This window comes from Calliphora vicina, chromosome 3, assembly GCF_958450345.1.
Source record: "Calliphora vicina chromosome 3, idCalVici1.1, whole genome shotgun sequence".
Lineage (NCBI taxonomy): Eukaryota > Metazoa > Arthropoda > Insecta > Diptera > Calliphoridae > Calliphora > Calliphora vicina.
Window position 1 is genome coordinate 65,939,549 of NC_088782.1, and position 21,266 is coordinate 65,960,814.

At 32.4% G+C, this 21,266-nt stretch overlaps 1 protein-coding gene across 1 annotated transcript in view; it reads right to left on the reverse strand.

Annotated features, from left to right (window-relative positions):
* The window catches only part of LOC135955508 (uncharacterized), an 86,664-nt gene extending 65,740 nt beyond the window's left edge, over window positions 1-20,924 (reverse strand). Inside the window, exons 1-2 of the mRNA XM_065505858.1 lie at window positions 20,682-20,924; window positions 19,828-20,567 (exon numbers count right to left, since the gene is read on the reverse strand). Coding sequence (XP_065361930.1) covers window positions 19,828-20,567; window positions 20,682-20,808 — 867 coding nt within the window. The 5' untranslated portion in view covers window positions 20,809-20,924. The remainder of the gene's footprint in view (window positions 1-19,827; window positions 20,568-20,681) is intronic.
* Window positions 20,925-21,266: the final 342 nt, after the last annotated feature.

The following is a 21,266-nucleotide window of genomic DNA, read 5'->3' on the forward strand; positions in this document are numbered from 1 at the left end:
TCTCTAGGTGAATAGGGTGGAAGAGGGAGCATTTCGTAGCATAATTCATGGATTTTTGTCATGTAAACTGCGCATATGGGTACCCAATCGTGCATCCGATTGTAAGCAAATGCGGCAGCCACTTTGCGGAAAGCTTTCTCATGTGAGATGCAAATGGCTTCCTCAATCACTCGCACTTTCAATCTCCGATAGGCCAAGATCCTATAATTATTTTTCAATGGTTTCGGGTTTCGAGACCCCAGAACTTTCGGCATCTTCCGTGATTGTACGGCCACAACAATATTCATTAACCCACTTTTTTACCATTGAAATTGATGGTGGAGAATTCCCATAGGATTTATCAAGCTTAGCCTTTATTTGAGTGATGATTTTTTCCGTAAAAAATAAAGCTTTTTAAGAGCAGAAGAAATTAATTTTTTTCCAATTTCTCCTCAAGACATGAGGTAGTCTGCTTTTGATGGATGTTGACCCACCTTCGTAGTATATGATTTTTATACAAGTTTCGTCGCCTAGAGGATCTGCCTTCGTGCTTCCAGTTAGCAGTAGGCAGGTGTTGACCTTAGTTAACTACTTTATTTCATAATATTTGTATGCTAAATATTGGGAAAAGCTGTATTGGAAGCAGTTTGAAAGCAAAATCGATGCTGTACCAATTCTTCCTTCGTCCCAATCAGTAAAGTTTATTCCTGGGATATAACAACTTTTGTGACTTTCATTTCATAGTTCTAAATGACCGAAAAGTTATATAAGATAGTTAAGCTAACCGAAAGATCTTGCTGCCCTTGTAGACTATTTAGAATAAAAGATAATGTAGATATAATATGAATTTAATAGCACACAATAGGAATCAAGGAACAATGGGAAAAGATAAAAGCATAAGTTTTACAATGACAAAGGAAAACTTTCAAGGGCGAAATACTTTACATATTATGTATGGCAATTACAACTGAGGGTATATTTCAGTCTGATGTAGAATAGTACGTGAACTATTCCTGTCTTTTGTAAGCTGTGTTCAGGCTTTTTATCGTAAAACCATTCCATTTTTATGGTTGATTTTTAGCTAGCTCGTAAATGCTTAACTTTCTCAGATTACGATAAAATCTCCTATTCTATAGGAAAGAGATTGTTACATAGATCATTTGTGCATACTGTAGGGTCTCACGTCCTTGGTGGATGAGAGAAATAAGTGTAATTGTAAACTATTGCACCGTTTCAAACGTTTTTCAAAGATAACCGACCATATGTGGCGATGTTGTTTCCATAAACAGATTCTGTACAGCTCCTCCAATCATGACAGAATGGGGTTACAAAATATACGCAGCCTCATAGTGCCAGAGGCCAGAATAAGTGAAACACAGACTCTTCAGTATAACAGCTTCTACGGTAGTCGATAAACATTCGACTTAGTCTCATAGCTTACATTCCAATGAAGCAGTTTCTTGTAGTAGTTGATATTATTAACCTCCAATAAGTAAATTCGTCCTTGCAGATCCACCTAATGACGCATAAAGGGATTTATTGGACCATCAGGTCTGTGTAAACACAAACAGTTCCTTCTGGAGCATTACTTTTCAGTTTGCTAGAGGAATACCAAAAAATGCGTCAATCGCCTCTTCATCCATCGTCACACTCCGTCTGCCCAATCTGCTATACAGTTACCGTGATTGTTACTGTGTCCAGGCATCCATATATCTCATCTTAGGATACTGTTCGTTATATCGGCAAAAATGTCTTAAGATTAATACGTAAAGCTTACTTTAATTATCGCAGGAAAAAAAACAAAGAAACATAGAACTGTGGACCAAGGTACACATCAGAGACCAAGGAACAAAGGACCGTTGGTTTTAGTAAATTAACTTTCACCTGTATTTTCTAATTTAAGAGGCATAATTTACTTCATTTACCTTGAAGAGTTACATATTGAAACGTTTTGAAAAGAACTACGAATTTGAAATACCATACATTTTTTTTAGATTTATGTCGATATTGACTCCTGTCAAAATTTGAACAAGCAGCGTCCTTTAGTTTGTGTTTGACAGCCATTGATGTCAGCCTACTTTGTGATTTAAGGAGAAATTGGAAAAAAGTGAATCTCGTCTGCTCATCAAATAAAGGCTAGGTTTGATAAATACTATGGGAACTCTGCACCATCAATTTCAATGGTAAAAAAGTGGAAGACGCCGAAAGTTCTCTTCACTCAAAACAATAGAAAAAATCACAATATGGTTGGGCGATCGCAGATTGAAAGTGCGAGATTTTGAGTTATTACTTGCGTATGAGAAAGGTTTCCCCAAGATGGCTGCCGCGGTTGCTAACAATCGAGTGCACAAAAGGGTACACATATGCAGTTTCCATGGAAAAAAATCCATGAATTATGCTACGATATGCCCCTATTCTCCGGATTTAGACCGAGTGACTATTTCTTTGCAGTTTCCATGGAAAAAAATCCATGAATTATGCTACGATATGCCCCTATTCTCCGGATTTAGACCGAGTGACTATTTCTTGTTTCCAAACCTGAAGAAATTTCTCGGCGGAAAGAGATTTGACTTCAACGATGAAAACATTTCACTTATTTTGGCAAGTGATAAAAAAAAAATGGAGAAACGTTGGACAATAAAATCAAATATTTTTTTATCCAAAACCCTGTGTTTCATTTAAAAAGGCACGGACTTTTTCACCCACACTCGGACTAAAATGGTTTCTGGTTTCATTCTTGAAGAATTGACTCGGCATGGCTCTTGGGCTCTGACCTCTGCAGAAACTTTAACAATATGGAGAAGGAGAATACTGCGAAAAACTCTATATGATTTTGACAAAAGGCCAATGGTATTAGGATACCAAATACAAATTTATTCTTTATTAGATCAAAAAGTTTACTACAATTGAAATGACAGGGAAGTTTCGTTCTTTGGACAGTTAATTTAACCTAACCTTCTTCGGACATTCGAATTAAGCTATTTCCAAACCCTTCCTGAATCATTAATTGCTTTATTCCTGCAAACAACATTTCTAGTTATCTTGGAGACAATTTGCAATTATTGGCCAACTAAGGTGATCATTTTATGATAAATATTGTGCAATTATAAAGATTGGGCAAACAAATCATTAGAATTGTTATATATATATTTGGCATTAAGCCTGATTTGTATAACCCTGTCCATGCAAGGAAGATCTTTCATCCTGATCTGATTGAAATGAAAAATCAGGCGCTGTTAGAAGCATGGTAAGTATAAGAAGTCTTCGGGAAGCTTCAGAAAGTTTTAGCAGCAAACAGTGCTCAAATCATTGTAAATACTGAAACACTAGAGCAAAATTATGATATTATATCATTGCTATTCTATCGAAACATTGACACGATTCGGTCCAGCTAAACACTATCATTCACAATCATGTTATTTAAAACAAAAAAAAAAACTCAGACCCAGCTACAAGTAACACATTAAAGAACGAGTACATTTAACACATAATGACAGGAAATGGCACGCGTTATTTTTATGTTAAACACATCGACAATTTGTGGACTCATTTGATCACATTTAAATGCTTTTTCTGTGTAATTTTATCGAAAAATAAATCCACAGCAAACAAAACCAAATCCAAACAAAAAAAGAAAAACATGAAAAACGTGAGAATTTTCAAATTAGTTGTAAGTTCAACAGATACATTGTTGCTGGAAAATTAAATACGGTGTCATTCATGTGTTAGCATGTGTGGGTAGGTATAACAACAACTAACAATAACAATAAAAACAACAACAACTAAAGTATCAATGAATATAACTGTATAACTGTATAAAGTATTTGAAATGTTTTTTCTATATATTTTAACTAATAAAATCAAATCGGTTGCTGTTTTTTTGTTTATGTTTGAATAACATTGTTTTGTTTTTGTAATCGCTTAAGTCCTTTTGTCGGCATTTTATTCTGTTGTTGTTGTTGGTGTAATTGTATAGATCATTGGATAAATACCAATCCAATCCATGCCATGTTCTTTGTAGTATTGGTAGTGGTCGTTGATGTTGCTGCTGTTGTTCTGTTGTTGTTTTTGGCAATTTTAACAATTTGACATACAGTTGACAAGTTGACTTTGACACATTCCTACATTCTATGCCCCTTTTTATGTGAGACTTACACGAATGTTTTTTTTTCAGTCGGTTTTTCCTCTTTTAGAAAGAGATAGCTAGAGAGATAGTGACAAGAAAAGTAGAATACAAATCATAAATAGATATTTTTGAAAGTTCCTAACTACCTAGAGCGCACAGCAGTTTAAAGGAGTGAGATTTTTCCTATTTTTTTTATAATGTTTGTAAATAAATGCTATTGGGTTGCGAGATTTTTCAAAATTTTCTTGTACAACATAAATTTAGCTATGACCTTACCCCATCTTTCTGGCAACATATGGATTCCGTGCCAAAAGAACTGCTCATATTTTGAGGCCAAGAAAGCATGAAGCAAATTTCGGATACTTTGTTCCAAAGTGAAGTGTATTCCAGAGAGCGTTCTACGTCAATCGGACGGGGCAAGGCCTAGACTATAAGGCTGGTGAAGCAAAACTTAGCAACCACTTCTATCTAAATAGTTTTTAACAGGTATTTCAACATGTGGCCGAGCGCTGTCATTATGGAATATTACGGTTTCATGTCTGGCCGCATATTTTGGACGTTTTTCGACCAATGCTAGCTTCAAATGAAACAGTTGCGTTCGGTACAGGTCAGATTTCAGCAGCTCATAATAGATAAGACCATGTTGCTCCCACACCTAGAGAAAAAATGAACACATCTTGACACCATTCGGTGTCAATAGTGTATCAACACCGTATGTGCACAAATTGTACACGAACGGTGTCAATTTGACAACGAAAAAATGACACCATTCAGTTGCCGAATTGACACCATCCGTTGTCGATTTGACACCGTTCGTGTACGATTTGACACCAGACCGTTGTCAATTTGATACCGCACCGTTGTCAATTTGAAACCATATGTTGTGGATTTGATACCGTTCGTTTACGATTTGGTAATTGAAATACATAAATAATAATTCCTTTATGTTTTACATTTATTTTTAAATACAATACGAATAAATACTTAAATATAAAATACATATAAATTTCATGTTTAAATTTGGCAAAACATTGGTGGCAATTGTCGGAGTTCCTGTATGTGAAATTTCAAATAGCATCCCTAATTGTGGCACTGCTTCCACAGGTCATCATTCTAAAAAATAAAACAAATACTTATTGTATTCTACATTGCTGATAATTATATATATAGCTCTACTTTCCTTTTAAATGTACAAAAAATGTATGTTTATTGTTTCCAGGAATTTTTGAAGTTGTATGTCGTCAGTGGATTCGGTGATCTTCTCATTTCTTGCACTGCCTGGATCTTCATCTGCATCAACACAAATTCACTATTAAACACAATTACACTTTCTTTTATACATATTTTCATTTGTAAATATTTTAACTTTTTTAATGTAAATAAAATTTAAAACTCACTTATAAAAACAAAGCAGAGCAAAAAGTTTCGCCGCAACACTTTGACAATAACTTGTCAGCAACTCACGTTAAGATGCGTCGGCGTTTAATTTAACAACATTGCGTTGTCGATTCGTACCCATTTGTTTACAAATTGTAAACGTACGGTGTCGAAAATAAGTGACACCGTATGGTGCCAAAATGACACCAACCGTTGTCGATTTTGCAACGTCGTTTTTCCCTCAGTGCACCAAATACAGATAATTATCTTGACATCGTGGATATTTGGCTTTGGTGTCGATTCGGCTGATTGGACGGGCTTCACGTAGGATCTCTTACGATTCTGGTGATGGTAATGTATCCATTTTTCAACGCAAGTAATGATTCGGTGCAAAAATTATTTTCTTCTATAGCGTGTTTGAAGTTCTCGGCTTCAATTCGTATGGTACCCAATTTCCCTGATTTTGGATGAATCCTGTTGCTCGCAAACATTTTGAAATTGCTGCTCCCAATGATTTTGCAAGTTATTGTTGTGTTTTACAACAATCTTCATTGAGTAATGCCTCCAATTCTTGATCTACAAACTTTTTTGGGTGGCCTGCGCGATCTTTGTCTTCAGTGTCAAAATCACCACTTCTGAGCCGAACAAACTATCGCAAGTAAAGCAAAACTTCATCATTCAAATGTCATTTGGTTTTATGCTGGAACGATGTATTGGATTACTCAAAAATACTAAATTTGTTTGGTTTTTGCAAATGATTTAAATGTCTATGTACTTTGGTATTCTTTTGGCTATTGGACGTATTCTATTTTCAATCCACGGATTCTGTAGGCACGGAACTAAAAGTTGTTAAAAAATTTTAATCTCTGAAGTACTGGAATCACTCCTGCTCTTTAAAGATTTATTTTACGGAAAGCGATTGTCTGCGATTTGTGAGACCTGGGAATTATTATTGGGATGTTACGGTTCATATTGATAATGAACTGTTGCAAGGCTGCTTAATTTAGAAGAACATCGAGTGAATAGGGAACACGTTTCAGCATTGTGATTATTTTATTTAGTTCTAGTTCAATGAAGAAAAGTGCATCTATTGACTTTGTCAGTTGAGACATTTAGCAATCAGTTTTCAATTTTTCCCGATTTTCTCCAACGTTTCCTGCTTTTGCAGGCATTGTACACTTCTCTATGAGGTCTTTTAATACCAGCATGGATAATTGTTATTATAACAACTAAAACTATACAATTTTTGAGGTCAAGACCAAGATTTTGCTACGTTATCCTGTGACCGCGCAATTGATGACTTATCTTAATGTCATTTAAAGCTCCCATTCAATTAATCCTGGATTTACCTCCGTATGTTCTCCTCGTACATACGAAAGTTTCTTATGTCGTTCAAAGCCGCCGAGTAAGAGCTCTGATCCAATGTATCCTGAACATACCTAAGTTAAGGGCGTAAATACAATGTTCCCAGAGAAACTGCTATGGCTGCTCTATTACTGTCAAAACCTTCGTTTTCTTGCGTATATGATATTCTGAGATAATTTACTTGCAGCCTGTTACTGTCCTTAAAGATCTATTTTGGCAGCTTAGACAATGTTGTTTGAATGCAATGTTTTGAACACTGACTGAACAATCCTCTTGCAGATGGACAACCAGGTTTCTTTATTCATGTTCCATGTGATGCTGGCTAGCGCTTCAAGCCTTTGATCCCTTTTCCGAACCTTGTTTCTACTTCGAAATTTGTGCGTGGTTACACAGACATGGACTGAAGAGATTAAGAGGCTGTCAAAAGTTGAGCATCACAATTTCTAAGGAATTCGGTCCCCATCCACTAACGACGCTTTATCTAATTCGCGCAACTGGTGTAGAATGTGAAGAGTGCTAGTTGCATGGATATTCGACAACAATTGCTTTCAAAATGCAAATGTTTTTTTTTAAATTAACATCATCTTGTGTGTTAGACACTGGGGGATTGATTATATTAGAAGCTCTGTATCGTTTTGTTGGTTACGAACTCTATACGAATGCTCAATACATTGACGGCGTATACTTTTCCAACCATTTCATTGGGTTAGGGAATAAACAACCTTTCCTGCGCCACATATATCTCTCTCTCTGGATGCTGAATAAAATAAAGACCTTCTCCGACCATTTCGTTAGATTATAGAGATATATCTGACCAACTCATTCATTCAGAAATTTTAGATTTTTAAATAATTTCAGTTTTCAAATTTCAGATTTTCCTTAGTCATCCCTTACCATATGGGATATGGGATTCAACAAAGCGATGATCGTGGGATAAATCATTTACGAGTCTAGTGGGTTCTGCTCCATCACAAATGAAGTAAGCTTTTGGAACATTCAAGTTTTTTGTTAGATCATTGATCCGTTCGGGAGAACAAAGACTCAGAATGACTTAAGTTTTAAAAAAGTTGGAAAGCAAAGGTCTTTAAACATTGTTTGCCATTTTTGGGCTTAAGAATGCCCAAAAATAATGCTATTAATGTCAAGTACTACGAGATCTATGAAACCTTGAGGTCTCTGTATTTTGAATGCGTTAACTGCTAGATCGACATCATCCCAAAGACACTTGGATCTTCTGTGGAAATGAGTTACACTCGTCTAAGCATTTTCAAATCTACGACCGAACGTTTCATTCTCAGGGAAGAACTTTCTACAACAACAGATCTGTTACAACAAAAAATATATCAGATTGATCTTTTAGAAATGATAACATTTTCAAAAAAAATCTAGGTTTTGATAGTTGCACTCCACATGGGTGTTATTACCCTGATTTCTACAGTAGATTTAAACAAATTTTTTATCCGGACAACGAAAGATCCTAATTCAATTAGATTTTTGGATTTATCAAATCCGAATATTTAAAGCTTTCTCAGAAGCACCCACTGTTTCAATGGTGCGTACAGAGATTGAAACTATCTCTTTATGTTAACACACTGGACCATTAAAAAACCTAATGGTTTTGGATATTATAAGCAGACTTCCCTTACAGGTGGATTGCTCAAAGAGCATTGAATTCCATTCTATTGATTCAACTCCATTGTTTAACTTTCGCGTATTTAGCCAAGCATCTGTAAACAGAAATCGTCTGTTCAAAAGTTTTGGAAGATCGAAGAACATTGAGCGTTGGCCCCAATATTTTGTACAAAATTCTGTAAGTTATTGGGTTAGCGTGTAAAGAAATAAAACCTGGAATGGTTTAACAGCTGGTTTTAAGAAAATATTCATTCTTGTGAATTTCATAAGATTCTAGAATCGAAAAAGTTCCAAATTTTAATGTGAAACTTACGAGTTACGGAAATTAAATCTTTAAATGCAAAAATCCAAATCCATAAAAACAACCTTTAAATATCTGGCCTTTTGTACATTGTAACACTTTGATGTTTGTAGAATTGTGATTTATTTCCCATTTATTACACTTTGTCTTTTTAATTCTTGTTCCACTCACTCTACGAATTTGGTCTTTTAGTTTTGTGCGATACATTTGTGTTTTTAGTCTCATGTATCTTTTATTTTGATGTTGCTTTTGCTGGTGTTCTTGTTGTTGTTATTTGTTACTCATTTGATTGACAGCTCTGAGTGGTTGACAATTGTTTGACAATTCACAACATTGGGCATAATGGGCAAACAGACAGACAGACTGACAAACAAACACAAACATGATGAACAGCAATTTACACTTTTGATGCATTTCCATTTATACCGCTACTATCCACATTTCCGTTTTTTTTTTTCGTATCTTTTTTCGTGTATTTCATTTAACACTGATCTGAAACGATTTTCTCGTAACGCTTGACAAATTTTTTGAAACATGTTCTCGTTTAAATACATCAAAATACAGCTTTTGATTTTCATTTCGATTTTTTTTTCCATAAAACAGATGACAAATAATAAAGTGAAATGATAAGGAAGATTGTAATTGGGCCATTCACTATGCAACAGAAAACTATAAATATGCTTTTATTTTTGTTGATGTATTGATGTTTTTTTCATGTTGCATTTGTGGCTGATTTGCTGCAATTTCCATCATTTTCTTTCAAAAACTGTTTAAAAGGAAATTGTTATGTGACAGCCGGGGAAAATAAGTATTAAATGTAAGTAAGTAGTTTAGAAGGTCAATAGTTAATGTCATAAACTGTATTGTATTTTTCCCAAGAAAATTTGTTTATAAAAACTGGGCAATGAATGCAGCCTGCATAAATACGTAGAGGATTTGCTAAAACAAAGAACCCTCATCTTAAAAGAAACTCTAAAACACTTACAGTACTTGACAGTATTTAGGCCAACTTTAAGTAAATAAAGAAATAAACAGAGGAAATATGCAAATTTCGAATTGTTCCACAGGGCTACCTAAACTTTATATTTCTCATTAAAGAAAAGGTTTTGCTGCTCTGTTTGTCATTGTAAAATGTAAACCAACTAAAGTTAATTGCCACTTTTTACAACCATCATACACTGCATAAAAATGTCTTAAAAGAAATTTAAAAAAAATCTTCTCAATATTGACACAACTATCATTATTTTCCGCTGCTTCTAAAAATATTTATTTTCCTTAATAAAACATAAATGTGTGGGAGAAAATCGTCTGTCTCTTGTGTCATTTACCGTTGATTTGTAGCTGTTTTCTAATGCAAAATAGTTTTCTTCACCCATCTTCCTTTCCTTTTGCCATTTGTTTAGTAAATCATAAACTTCATAGCAGTTTTTATTTTATTTTCCCCATATAAGACACTGATGACAAGAGCTGTATAGTAGACTCAGCTATAATATAATGAAGACTAAAATCGTAAAAGAAAAACAAGAGCCAAGAGCAAAAAAGTGCTTTAAAAAACATGTTGATTAATTAGCGAAAATACTTGGAATTTATTTGTGAAGTATTTTAATGTTTTATTTGTTTTTTCCTTTTTTTAATTTTGCAAATAGAGGTCTCGTAAATTAGTTGGCTTTTTATTTGTTATTTCTTTATGGTTAAGTGAAAGGAAGTTTAGGAAAAACTAGAGTTTTTTTAGTTAAAGTTTAAATAAAGATTTTTCTTTAATACTTTATTGTTAGAGCCCATTTTTCTGGCAACATATGGATTCCGAGCCATAAGAAGTGCTGATATTTTGAGGCCAAGAACAAATTAAGCCAATTTCGAATACTCTATTCCAAAGTGAAGCGTATCCCAGATAGAATGTTCTGCATTGATCGAAACAAATAGTAGTCGGAGGGGGCACTGTCTGGACTATAAAGCGTATGAGTCAAAACTTCCCAACCACTTCATTCTAAATACTTTTTAACAGGTATTGCAACATGTGACAGCGTTTTCATGATGGAATATTACGGTTCCATGTCTGACCTTTTGCTCGCTTCAAATGAATCAATTGCTTTCGGTACAGGTTCCCTGTGATGGTCTGGCCAGATTTCAGCAGCTCATAATAGATAGTAGCCTTTTGCTCCCACCAAATACAGAGCATTACCTTAGCGCCATGGATATTTGGCTTTGGTGTCGATTGGTCTGGTTGGCTGGGCTTCACATACGATCTCTTAAGCTTCGGGCAACATATGGATTCCGAGCCAAAAGAACTGCTCATCTTTTGAGGGCAAGAGCGAATCACGCCAATTTTGGATACTATATTCCAAAGTGAAGCGTATCCCAGAGAGAACGTTCTGCATCGATCGAAAGAAATAGTAGTCGGGAGGGCACTGTCTAGACTATAAAGCGGGTGAGGCAAAACTTCCCAACCACTTCATTCTAAATACTTTTTAACAGCTATTACAACATATGACCGAGCGATTTCGTGATGGAATATTACGGTTTCATATCCGGCCGCATATTCTGGGTGTTTTTCGACCAATGCTCGCTTCAAATGAATTAATTGCGTTCGGTGCAGTTCCCTGTGATTGCCTGATCAGACTTATAATAGATAGGACCCTTTTGCTTCCACCAAATACAGAGCATTACCTTAGCGCCATGGATATTTTGATTTGGTGTCGATTCGACTGGATGGCTGGGCTTCACATACGATCTCTTACGCTTCGGATTAACGTAATGGATCCATTTTTCATCGCAAGTAATGATTCGGTGGAAAAATTATTTTCTTTTATAGCTTTAAGCTGAATTTCAGACATACAAAATCGTCTTTCAAGGTTTCTCGGCTTCCATTTGTATGGTACCGAAATTCTGTGCTTTTAGATGAATCCTGCTGCTGGAAAATGTTTTGACATTGCTGCTTCAGTAGCTTCCAATGATTTTACAAGCTCTTGTTGAGTTCTACAACAATATTCATGGAGTAATACCTCCAATTTTTGGTGAGACTTTATAAAGACCATCGATTGAAGCTAAACTAAGACTTTGTAAAGACCTTCGATTGAAGTTAGACTAAGACTTTATAGAAACCTTTAATTGAAGCTAAGTTAAGACATCAGAAAGACCTTAGATTGCAGCTCTACTAAGACTCAGCCAATTCTATATAAAGACTTACGATTGAAGCTAAACGAAGACTTTATAAAGACCTTCGATGGAAGCTTAAGAGCTACTTTACAATTACAAAAATCCTCGAGTACCAAAAAAGTACATTAAGAAGTTTCTTTTGTTTAAAAATTTAGTAGAAAAATTAGTATTGAAGGAGCCACGATTTAGTTTAAAATTCAGTATAAAAAGAGCCACGATTAGGTTTAAAATTCAGTATAAAATGAACCCCGATTGAGATTAAAAATTCAGTATAAAAGGAGCCACGATTATGTTTAAAAATTCAGTATAAAAAGATACACTTTTCTGGTTGATAACTTAGTATAAAAACAGCCACGATTCAATTTAAAAATTCAGTATATAAGGAGTCACGATTAAGTTTAAAATTCAGCATAAAAAGAGCACCGATTCAGTTGGAAAATTCAGTATAAAAAGAGACTATTTTCTGGTTAAAAAGACCCACGATTCAGTTTAAAAATTCAGTATAAAAGGAACCCCGATTCAGTTTAAAAATTCAGTATAAAAGGAACCCCAATTCAGTTTAAAAATTCAGTATAAAAACAAACGATTAAGTTTAAAATTCAGTACAAAAGGAGCCACGATTCAATTTAAAAATTCAGTATGAAGGAGCCACGATTAAGTTTAAAAATTCAGTATAAAAAGAGACACGATTAAGTTTAAAATTCAGTACAAAAGGAGCCACTATTCAATTTAAAAATTCAGTATAAAGGAGCCACTATTAAGTTTAAAATTCAGTATAAAAAGAGCCACGATTAAGTTTAAAAATTCAGTATAAAAGGAACCCCGATTCAGTTTAAAAATTTAGTATAAAAAAAGTCACGATTAAACTTAAAAATAACAACGATTCCGATTAAAAATTCAGTATAAAAAAAGCCACCATTAAGTTAAAAATTTCAGTATAAAATGTTGAAAAATGTAGTATATAATGAGACGATTAAGTTTAAAGTTGAGTATAAAAATAGCTATGATTAAATTTAAAAATTCAGTATAAAAAGAGCCACTTTTTTGGTTGAAAGCTCTGAATAAAAAGAGCAACGATTCAGTTTAAAAATTCAGTATAAAAAGAGCCACTATTCTGGTTGAAAACTCAGTATAAAAGGATCAAAAATTCTTATAGAAAATCCAACATAAAACAATAAACGATTCAGAATAAAAATTAAATATGAAAACAGCAACGATAAACCTTAAAAAAATTGCATTTTCCCACTTGAATACCTATTTCTTAAACACCTTTTCAACCATGATCTCTCTGCAATGTAACAACAATTTATAATCTATGTTCGTTCTACTACTAAAATTTAAACAAAATGTTTCAAAGTGTTAAACTCTCTGAACTACTTATCAAATTGACATCATGTAATTGCGCCAATTGTGTAACAAACAAATTAAAGTTCCCGAAAAAAATGTGTGTAAATTGTGTTGTATAAACAAACTTATTAACAAAATTTAACAACAACACCACCAGCCAACCGACGACAACATGTTTAACTACAACCTAAACATTGAAACCAACAACATATGAAATGAATAACAACAACAGAAACTACAATTACAACAAACTGAAAGGAAAAAAAAAGTATAAAATAAAATAATAGTAGACAAACTACACGTACATCATGTAAAACAGCTAAAAAACACAAATTAACAATTTACAACAAACAGGAATACAAACAAACAACAACACCAACAACAGAAATCAGCCCAATAAAATAGAGAGACTGGGACAGGGACTGGGGCAGCAAAAAATGGCACAAAATGTTAAAAGTGCGAAAATAATGTACTTAACATAACATTACAACAATGTAAATGTTATTGTAGTTGTTTATTTATGTTTGTTGGTGTTTTTTTATATTTTTTGTTTTGGCTGATACTCAAGGCTGCTGCAGTAACTCATGTTGGCATATTGGTGGGACCACCATCACCGTAATAAAATAAAACAAATAAATTTCCAAAAAAAAAGACACCAACTAAACATTCATTTCTACTCCTAGACATTTAAATAGAGTACGTGAATCAACCAACCAAATAAGATTTTTAGTTTTGTTACAACCAGCCAGCCATCCAGGGAAACTACTCTTCCTCTTAGCTGAGTCTGGCATCTAGAGTGAGCAAGTGAGTGTATAACAAGTGATTAGATGTGTTTTTTTATTTTTTGTAATTTCAACTTGTTGTTGCTGTAAATAAACAACTAATACAACAACATTTCAAACATTACAATAAACAACGATGACAACAACAACTGTAAGAGTAATAATAAAAATAAAAAAAAGAAATAACAACAACACTACTTAGCATTAATGTACATACAACAATGTTGTTGTTTGTTTGTTTGTAGCCGTATCTTTTCTTTTCTCATTGAATTAGGCCAACTCCAAAAAGTAACAAATCTTTAGAAAAGCAGAACAAATAAAAAAAACGTACGTTGGATTTCATGCTCATACATTAAACTTCCTACCATCATCATCATCATCATCAACATCATCATGTAAATATTTTATGGTCTACGAACTTCTCTTTCCCCTTCTTAAACTAACTAAACTTTTACGTTTTAGTTGGGCTGCCCCCTCCTAAATTATGCTCGTGTCTTGTACACTCAATGACAAACAATAATTTTTAAAACGACCAGAAAGAATCCGGTTAAAAAATTTCAGTATAAAAGGAGTTTAAAATTTCAGTATAAAAGGAGTTTAAAATTTCAGTATAAAAGGAGCCTCCATTAAGTTTAAAAATTCAGTATAAAAGGAGTTTAAAAATTCAGTATAAAAAGAGCAACGATTAATTTTAAAAAGATCCACGATTAAGTATAAAAATTCAGTATAAAAAGAGCCACGATTAATAAAAAGATCCACTATTCTGGTTAATAACCCAGTATAAAAAGATCCATGATTCTGTGTAAAAATTCAGTATAAAAAGAGCAACGATTAATTTTAAAAAGATCCACGATTAAGTATAAATATTCAGTATAAAAGGAGCCACGATTAAGTTAAATATTCAGTATAAAAGGAGCCACGATTGAGTTTAAAAATTCAGTACAGAAGGAGCCACGATTAAGTTTAAAAATTCAGTATAATAAGATCCACGATTAAGTTAAATATTCAGTATAAAAGGAGCCACGATTGAATTTAAAAATTCAGTATTAAAAAAAGTCAAGATTAAACTTAAATATCAGTTTAAAAATAGCAACGATTAAGTTTAAAAATTCAGTATAAAAGGAGCCACGATTAAGTTTAAAAATTCAGTATTAAAAGAGCCACGATTAAGTTTAAAAATTCAGTATAAAAGGAGCCACGATTAAGTTTAAAAATTCAGTATTAAAAGAGCCACGATTAAGTTTAAAAATTCAGTATAGAAGGAGCAACGATTAAGTTTAAAAATTCAGTATAAAACGAGCAACGATTAAGTTTAAAAATTCAGTATAAAACGAGCCACGATTAAGTTTAAAAATTCAGTATAAAACGAGCCACGATTAAGTTTAAAAATTCAGTATAAAAGGAGCCACGATTAAGTTTAAAAATTCAGTATTAAAAGGAGCCACGATTAAGTTTAAAAATTCAGTATAAAAGTAGCCACGATTAAGTTTAAAAATTCAGTATTAAAAGAGCCACGATTAAGTTTAAAAATTCAGTATAATAGGATCCACGATTAAGTTTAAAAATTCAGTATAAAAGGAGCAACGATTAAGTTTAAAAATTCAGTATAAAAGGAGCCACGATTATGTTTAAAAATTCAGTATAATAGGATCCACGATTAAGTTTAAAAATTCAGTATAATAGGATCCACGATTAAGTTTAAAAATTCAATATAAAAGGAGCAACGATTAAGTTTAAAAATTCAGTATAAAAGGAGCCATGATTAAGTTTAAAAATTCAGTATAAAAGGAGCCACGATTAAGTTTAAAAATTCAGTATAATAGGATCCACGATTAAGTTTAAAAATTCAGTATAAAAGGAGCAACGATTAAGTTTAAAAATTCAGTATAAAAGGAGCCACGATTAAGTTTAAAAATTCAGTATTAAAAGAGCCACGATTAAGTTTAAAAATTCAGTATAAAAGGAGCTACGATTAAGTTTAAAAATTCAGTATTAAAAGAGCCACGATTAAGTTTAAAAATTCAGTATGAAAAGAGCCACGATTAGGTTTAAAAATTCAGTATAAAAGGAGCCACGATTAAGTTTAAAAATTCAGAATAAAAAGAGCCACGATTAAGTTTAAAAATTCAGTATTAAAAGGAGCAACGATTAAGTTTAAGAATTCAGTATAAAAAGAACCACGATTAAGTTTAAGAATTCAGTATAAGAGGAGCCACGATTAAGTTTAAGAATTCAGTATAAGAGGAGCCAGGATTAAGTTTAAAAATTCAGTATAAAAGGAGCCACGATTAAGTTTAAAAATTCAGTATATGAAGAGCCACGATTAAGTTTAAATATTCAGTATAAAAAGAGCCACTATTCTGGTTAATAACCCAGTATAAAAAGATCCATGATTCTGTGTAAAAATTCTATAAAAAAATTCTGTAAATTTAGTGTAAGGATTCAGGATGAAAATTCTGTATTAAAAGAGAAACGATTTGGGTTAAAAATTCAATATAAAACAAGTAAGGGACCTATATTCGGCTATGCCGTATCTTATATCACCTTCACCAAATTATACTTTATAATAAAAGATTTAAATATTTTTAGGTAAACAAAATTTAAAAAAAAATTTGTAAAATTTTTTTTTTTTTTATTTTCTTACTGAACAAAATGTTATAGCTAAAATTGTTTTTTTTTTTTGATTTTTAATTTTTTTTTTTAATTTAAATTTATTTGTGAAAAAAATTTTTTGGTGAATAAAAAATTCGGGGTAAAAACTATTTTTCCCGATTTTGACCCATTGTAGGTCCGACTTACTTTGACCTTATATACGCCCTTGCAAAGGTATTTGAAATATATGTATATTATTGGATATCCATATTGTCCATATTAATGACTTAATAATCCAGATATAGATCAAAAATAGGACAAAACTCGAGGTTGTCTCAGCCACTTGTGGGCCGATTGACTCGATTTTAAATATTAACAGAACCGAAAGATTTCCCAATATATTGATTTATGCATCAGGTATGAAAGTGAAGGGTATAAAAAAGAATTACAATTCAGTTTGAAAATTAGGTCGATATATTTGTCAGTTGCAGGTTTCAAAAATATATTTGCCGCTCAGTGTATAGGAAAAAACTACAGAAATAAAACATTATAATATTTATGCTTATAGTAAGACATTGAATGCACTTGTAAATTAGTCTTCTTAACAAATCCATACCAACTTGTATTGGCTCAAAAACATACAGCTATGGATAGTCAGCACATATTTATTTATGTTTGTAACTAAGTATCTAACTGTGGATGTATATCAGTATCTGCAATAGTAGTGTTTATGTTAAAGTGTATGTAAGAACATTATTTTTATTGTCTGCTAATAAAATAAATGGATTTATTTAATACATTCACGTTTAAGCTACAAAACAAACACACAACCATATAATAAATGGTGACAATTTCCACCAAAAAAGAAGAAAAACTGCTGGTTTTTCTTTTCTTATGTTGGCTAAAGTTTGCTAAAATAAACTAAACAAAAAGACACATGATAAAAAAAATAGAAGCAAGTATAAAGGAAGAGGGGACTTATGCATGAAAAGGGCAACAGTTGAAAGATGAAAATGTGTGGTAATAATAAAAGCTAAACAATTTCAAATTGTTACGTGACATCAAGTGACAGTTTACAAGTACTCATAGTTAAATCAGCCAAAAAACACAAAGAACCACAGCTAAAATAACCAACCAGACGACTTACAATCTACATCAGGGATAGAAAGATATATGACCAAAAATAATATCGTCTTAAGTCTTTAGACCAGCAGCATTTTTCTTTGGCATTTTGGAAGAGGAAACTTTCAGCGTTATAAACTAAACATTCTAAAGATAAATGCTGGTGGATTTTGAAGCAAAAAAAAAACAGCTTAGAAATTGTTTGAAATATAGATAAATTAAACAAATTTAATTTATTAAAATTTAGATTTTTACAGTATTTAAATAATGGAAATTAAATGTAAATAACATTTTAGTACGAGTCACTATTTCAAATAAAAATTCTTCAGAAAACCCAAATTCCAAATAAATGTAAATTCTTAGCCACGATTGCGGAAGAGTATTCTATACCAAAAGAAACACGATGCCGAATAAAAATTCTGCGTAAAACTGGCCCTGATTCTGAATACAAATTCTGCATAAAAAGAGATACGATTACAAATAAAAATTCAGTGTAAAACTGGCAACGATTCCGAATAAAAATTCTGTATACAACTGGCCACAATTCAGAATAAAAATTCTTTATAAAACTGGACAAGAATCTGAATAAATATTTTGTATAAAACTGGCCACAATTCACAATAAAAATTCTATATAAAACTGCTTACGAATCTGAATAAATATCCTGCATAAAAAGAGTCACGATTCCGAATAAAAATATGTATAAAACTGACCATAATTCCAAATAAAAAATCTGTATAAAACTGTCCTCGATTCAGAATTATAAAAATTCTGTATAAAACTGGCCACAATTCACATTAAAAATTCTCTATAAAACTTGGCATGATTCTGTATAAAAAGAGCCACGATTCTCAACAAAAGTTCTGTATAAAAAGAGCCACGATTTCAAATAAAAATTCAGTATAAAACTGCCCACGAATCTGCATAAAAATTCTGTATAAAACTTCCCACGAATCTGAATTAAAATTCTGTATAAAAAGAGCCACGATTCCGAATACAAATTCTGTATAAAACTGGCCACGAATCTGCATAAAAATTCTGTATAAAAAGTGCCATGATTACCAACAACACTTCTGTATAAAACTGACCACAATTCAGAATAAAACTCGTCACGATTCTGTATAAGAAAAACCAATAAAACTTCTGTATAAAAAGAGCCGCGATTCCCAATAAAACTTCTGTATAAAAAAATCCTTATAAAACTGGCCATAATTCCAAATAAAAAATCTGTATAAAACTGGCCACGATTCCGAATAAAAATTCTGTATAAAAAAGCCACGATTGTGATTAAACATTCTGTATAAGAAGAACCACGATTCCCAACAAAACTTCCCACAATTACCAATAAAAATTCTGTATAAAAAGAACCACAATTACGAATAAAAATTCTGTATAAAACGAAACATGATTTTGAATAAAATTTCAGTAGAACAGCCACGATTTCAAACAAAAATTCTGTATAAAACGACACACGATTCCGAATAAAAATTCTATATAAAACTAATAATTTTGATTAAAAATTTTGTATAAAATGAGCCAGGATTCCGAATAAAAATTCTATATAAAACTAGCCACGATTCTAAATCAAAATTTTGTATAAAACGACAAACTATTCGGATTACAAATTCCTTACAAAAAGTCCCAAAATTTCGATTAATATTTTTAATATAAATTTTGTATAAAGAACCACAATTAATAATAAAATGAATCATGATTCCGAATAAAAAAACCGTATAAAATGTGCCACGATTATGAATAAAAATTATGTATAAAGTCACACGATTCCTTCATGATTTTGATTTAATATTCTATATAAAAAGATTAACTTTTTAAACCATTCTTCAGATTTCAAAGTTTTAAATGAAATAGTTTTGTAAATCTGAATAGTACTGAAAAATAACATTTTAGTGAAAATAATAAACAATCTAATTTCACAAAACCAAAATGGCATTTTAATTCATCACTTTTTTTCATTCAATATTTCCACTTCTAAAATAATCTTATCAAACCCTCCCCACCAATAAAAATAAAAAATAATAACCACTCACCTTTTCTGGCTTCTTTTTCGATGGTGGTGAAATAATTTTCGCTTCTTCTTCCGAAGCCATGCGATTAAATTTGCGCGTAGCTTCTTTAACACTCATCGGATTTTCAGTATCCACATCGGGTCCCGAAGATTTCTCGCCACTACCTTCAGTTGAAGTACCCGAAGAACCCGACGAAAAAGAAAAACGTGGTATATTCTCCTTATTACCGCCCGACTCATCGACAGAATTAGCTCTTGAAACACTTTTTTCGCGATTAGCTTTTTCTTCCAATTCTTTGCGTTTATTATCCTCAGCCTGTGGCGGTGTAGGGGTCTGAGGTTCATTGTCCGAAGTTTGGCGCTCTAGACGTTTGGGGTCAATGCGTGACATGGCCGTGGTAAATTCATTAACACACTCACGATAGTTATCAACATTTTCCGTGTGGACAGCAACACCAGTGGCGGCAACTGGTGGCTGGGAAAGTTTAGCAAGGGGAGACGAAAACACCTCTGGAGGTGGCTTATAGGGTGGTGGTTGACGATAGGGCGAACCAGCAGCTACATCTGAAGTGAGTGAAACTCCACCGGGGCTACTGGGCACTGAATCAGAGCCACCCGCCTGTGAAACAGCACGTTGCACCACCTCCTCAGACGGACATTCATTCAAGTATTTCTTGCGCAAAATTAAATATTTCTGATTGTTTTCGTTTTTAATGGTGGCCAATATATTCACATACGTTTTAAATTCTTTGCGAGCTTCATCTGGAATAAAAAAAAATTCCATTTAAATTTCTTTATTTTTTCATTCATATTCAACAAGTTAGTTTGTTTATATTGTATTTGTTTGATAAAAACAACAACAAAAACATGACTCACTTTGTGTCTCGGGATGTGTAAGGAAACGTTTGAAATGCTTCACTAAGGCATGATTTGTTACTTTACAACCATTTTCCAGCATGTATTTACGAATTTCACTCATTGATAACTCTTTGGGTCCTTCCATTTTGCAATAGTTTATTGTTTTTTTTTAATCACAAATAATTTCACACACAAATAAATCACAGAATTTAACAAAATTACACACAATTGTTTTTTTTTCGAGTAACAACACAAAACCAAACAAATGAAACAGCTGAGCGAACTGTCAAATTGTATGAAAAACAGCGAGAGTATGAGAAAAAGTAACGAGTAGATATGCAGAATGGTGAAATAACGAGAAAAGCAAACAGCGAGGTGTGTTATTTTATGATAAAGTGGATGTGCAAATAAAATATGTATGAAAAGTGAACTTTGAGATTAGTTGTTGAATAAAAATAATTTTTGTATTAAAAATTATATTATTGAGTAAAAATAAATAAGAATTCTATATAAAATTAGATAATTATTATATATTAATAAATAAATAAATATAAATTGTTGATATTATGGAATACTTTAGAACTTCAGGATTAAGATTTTAAA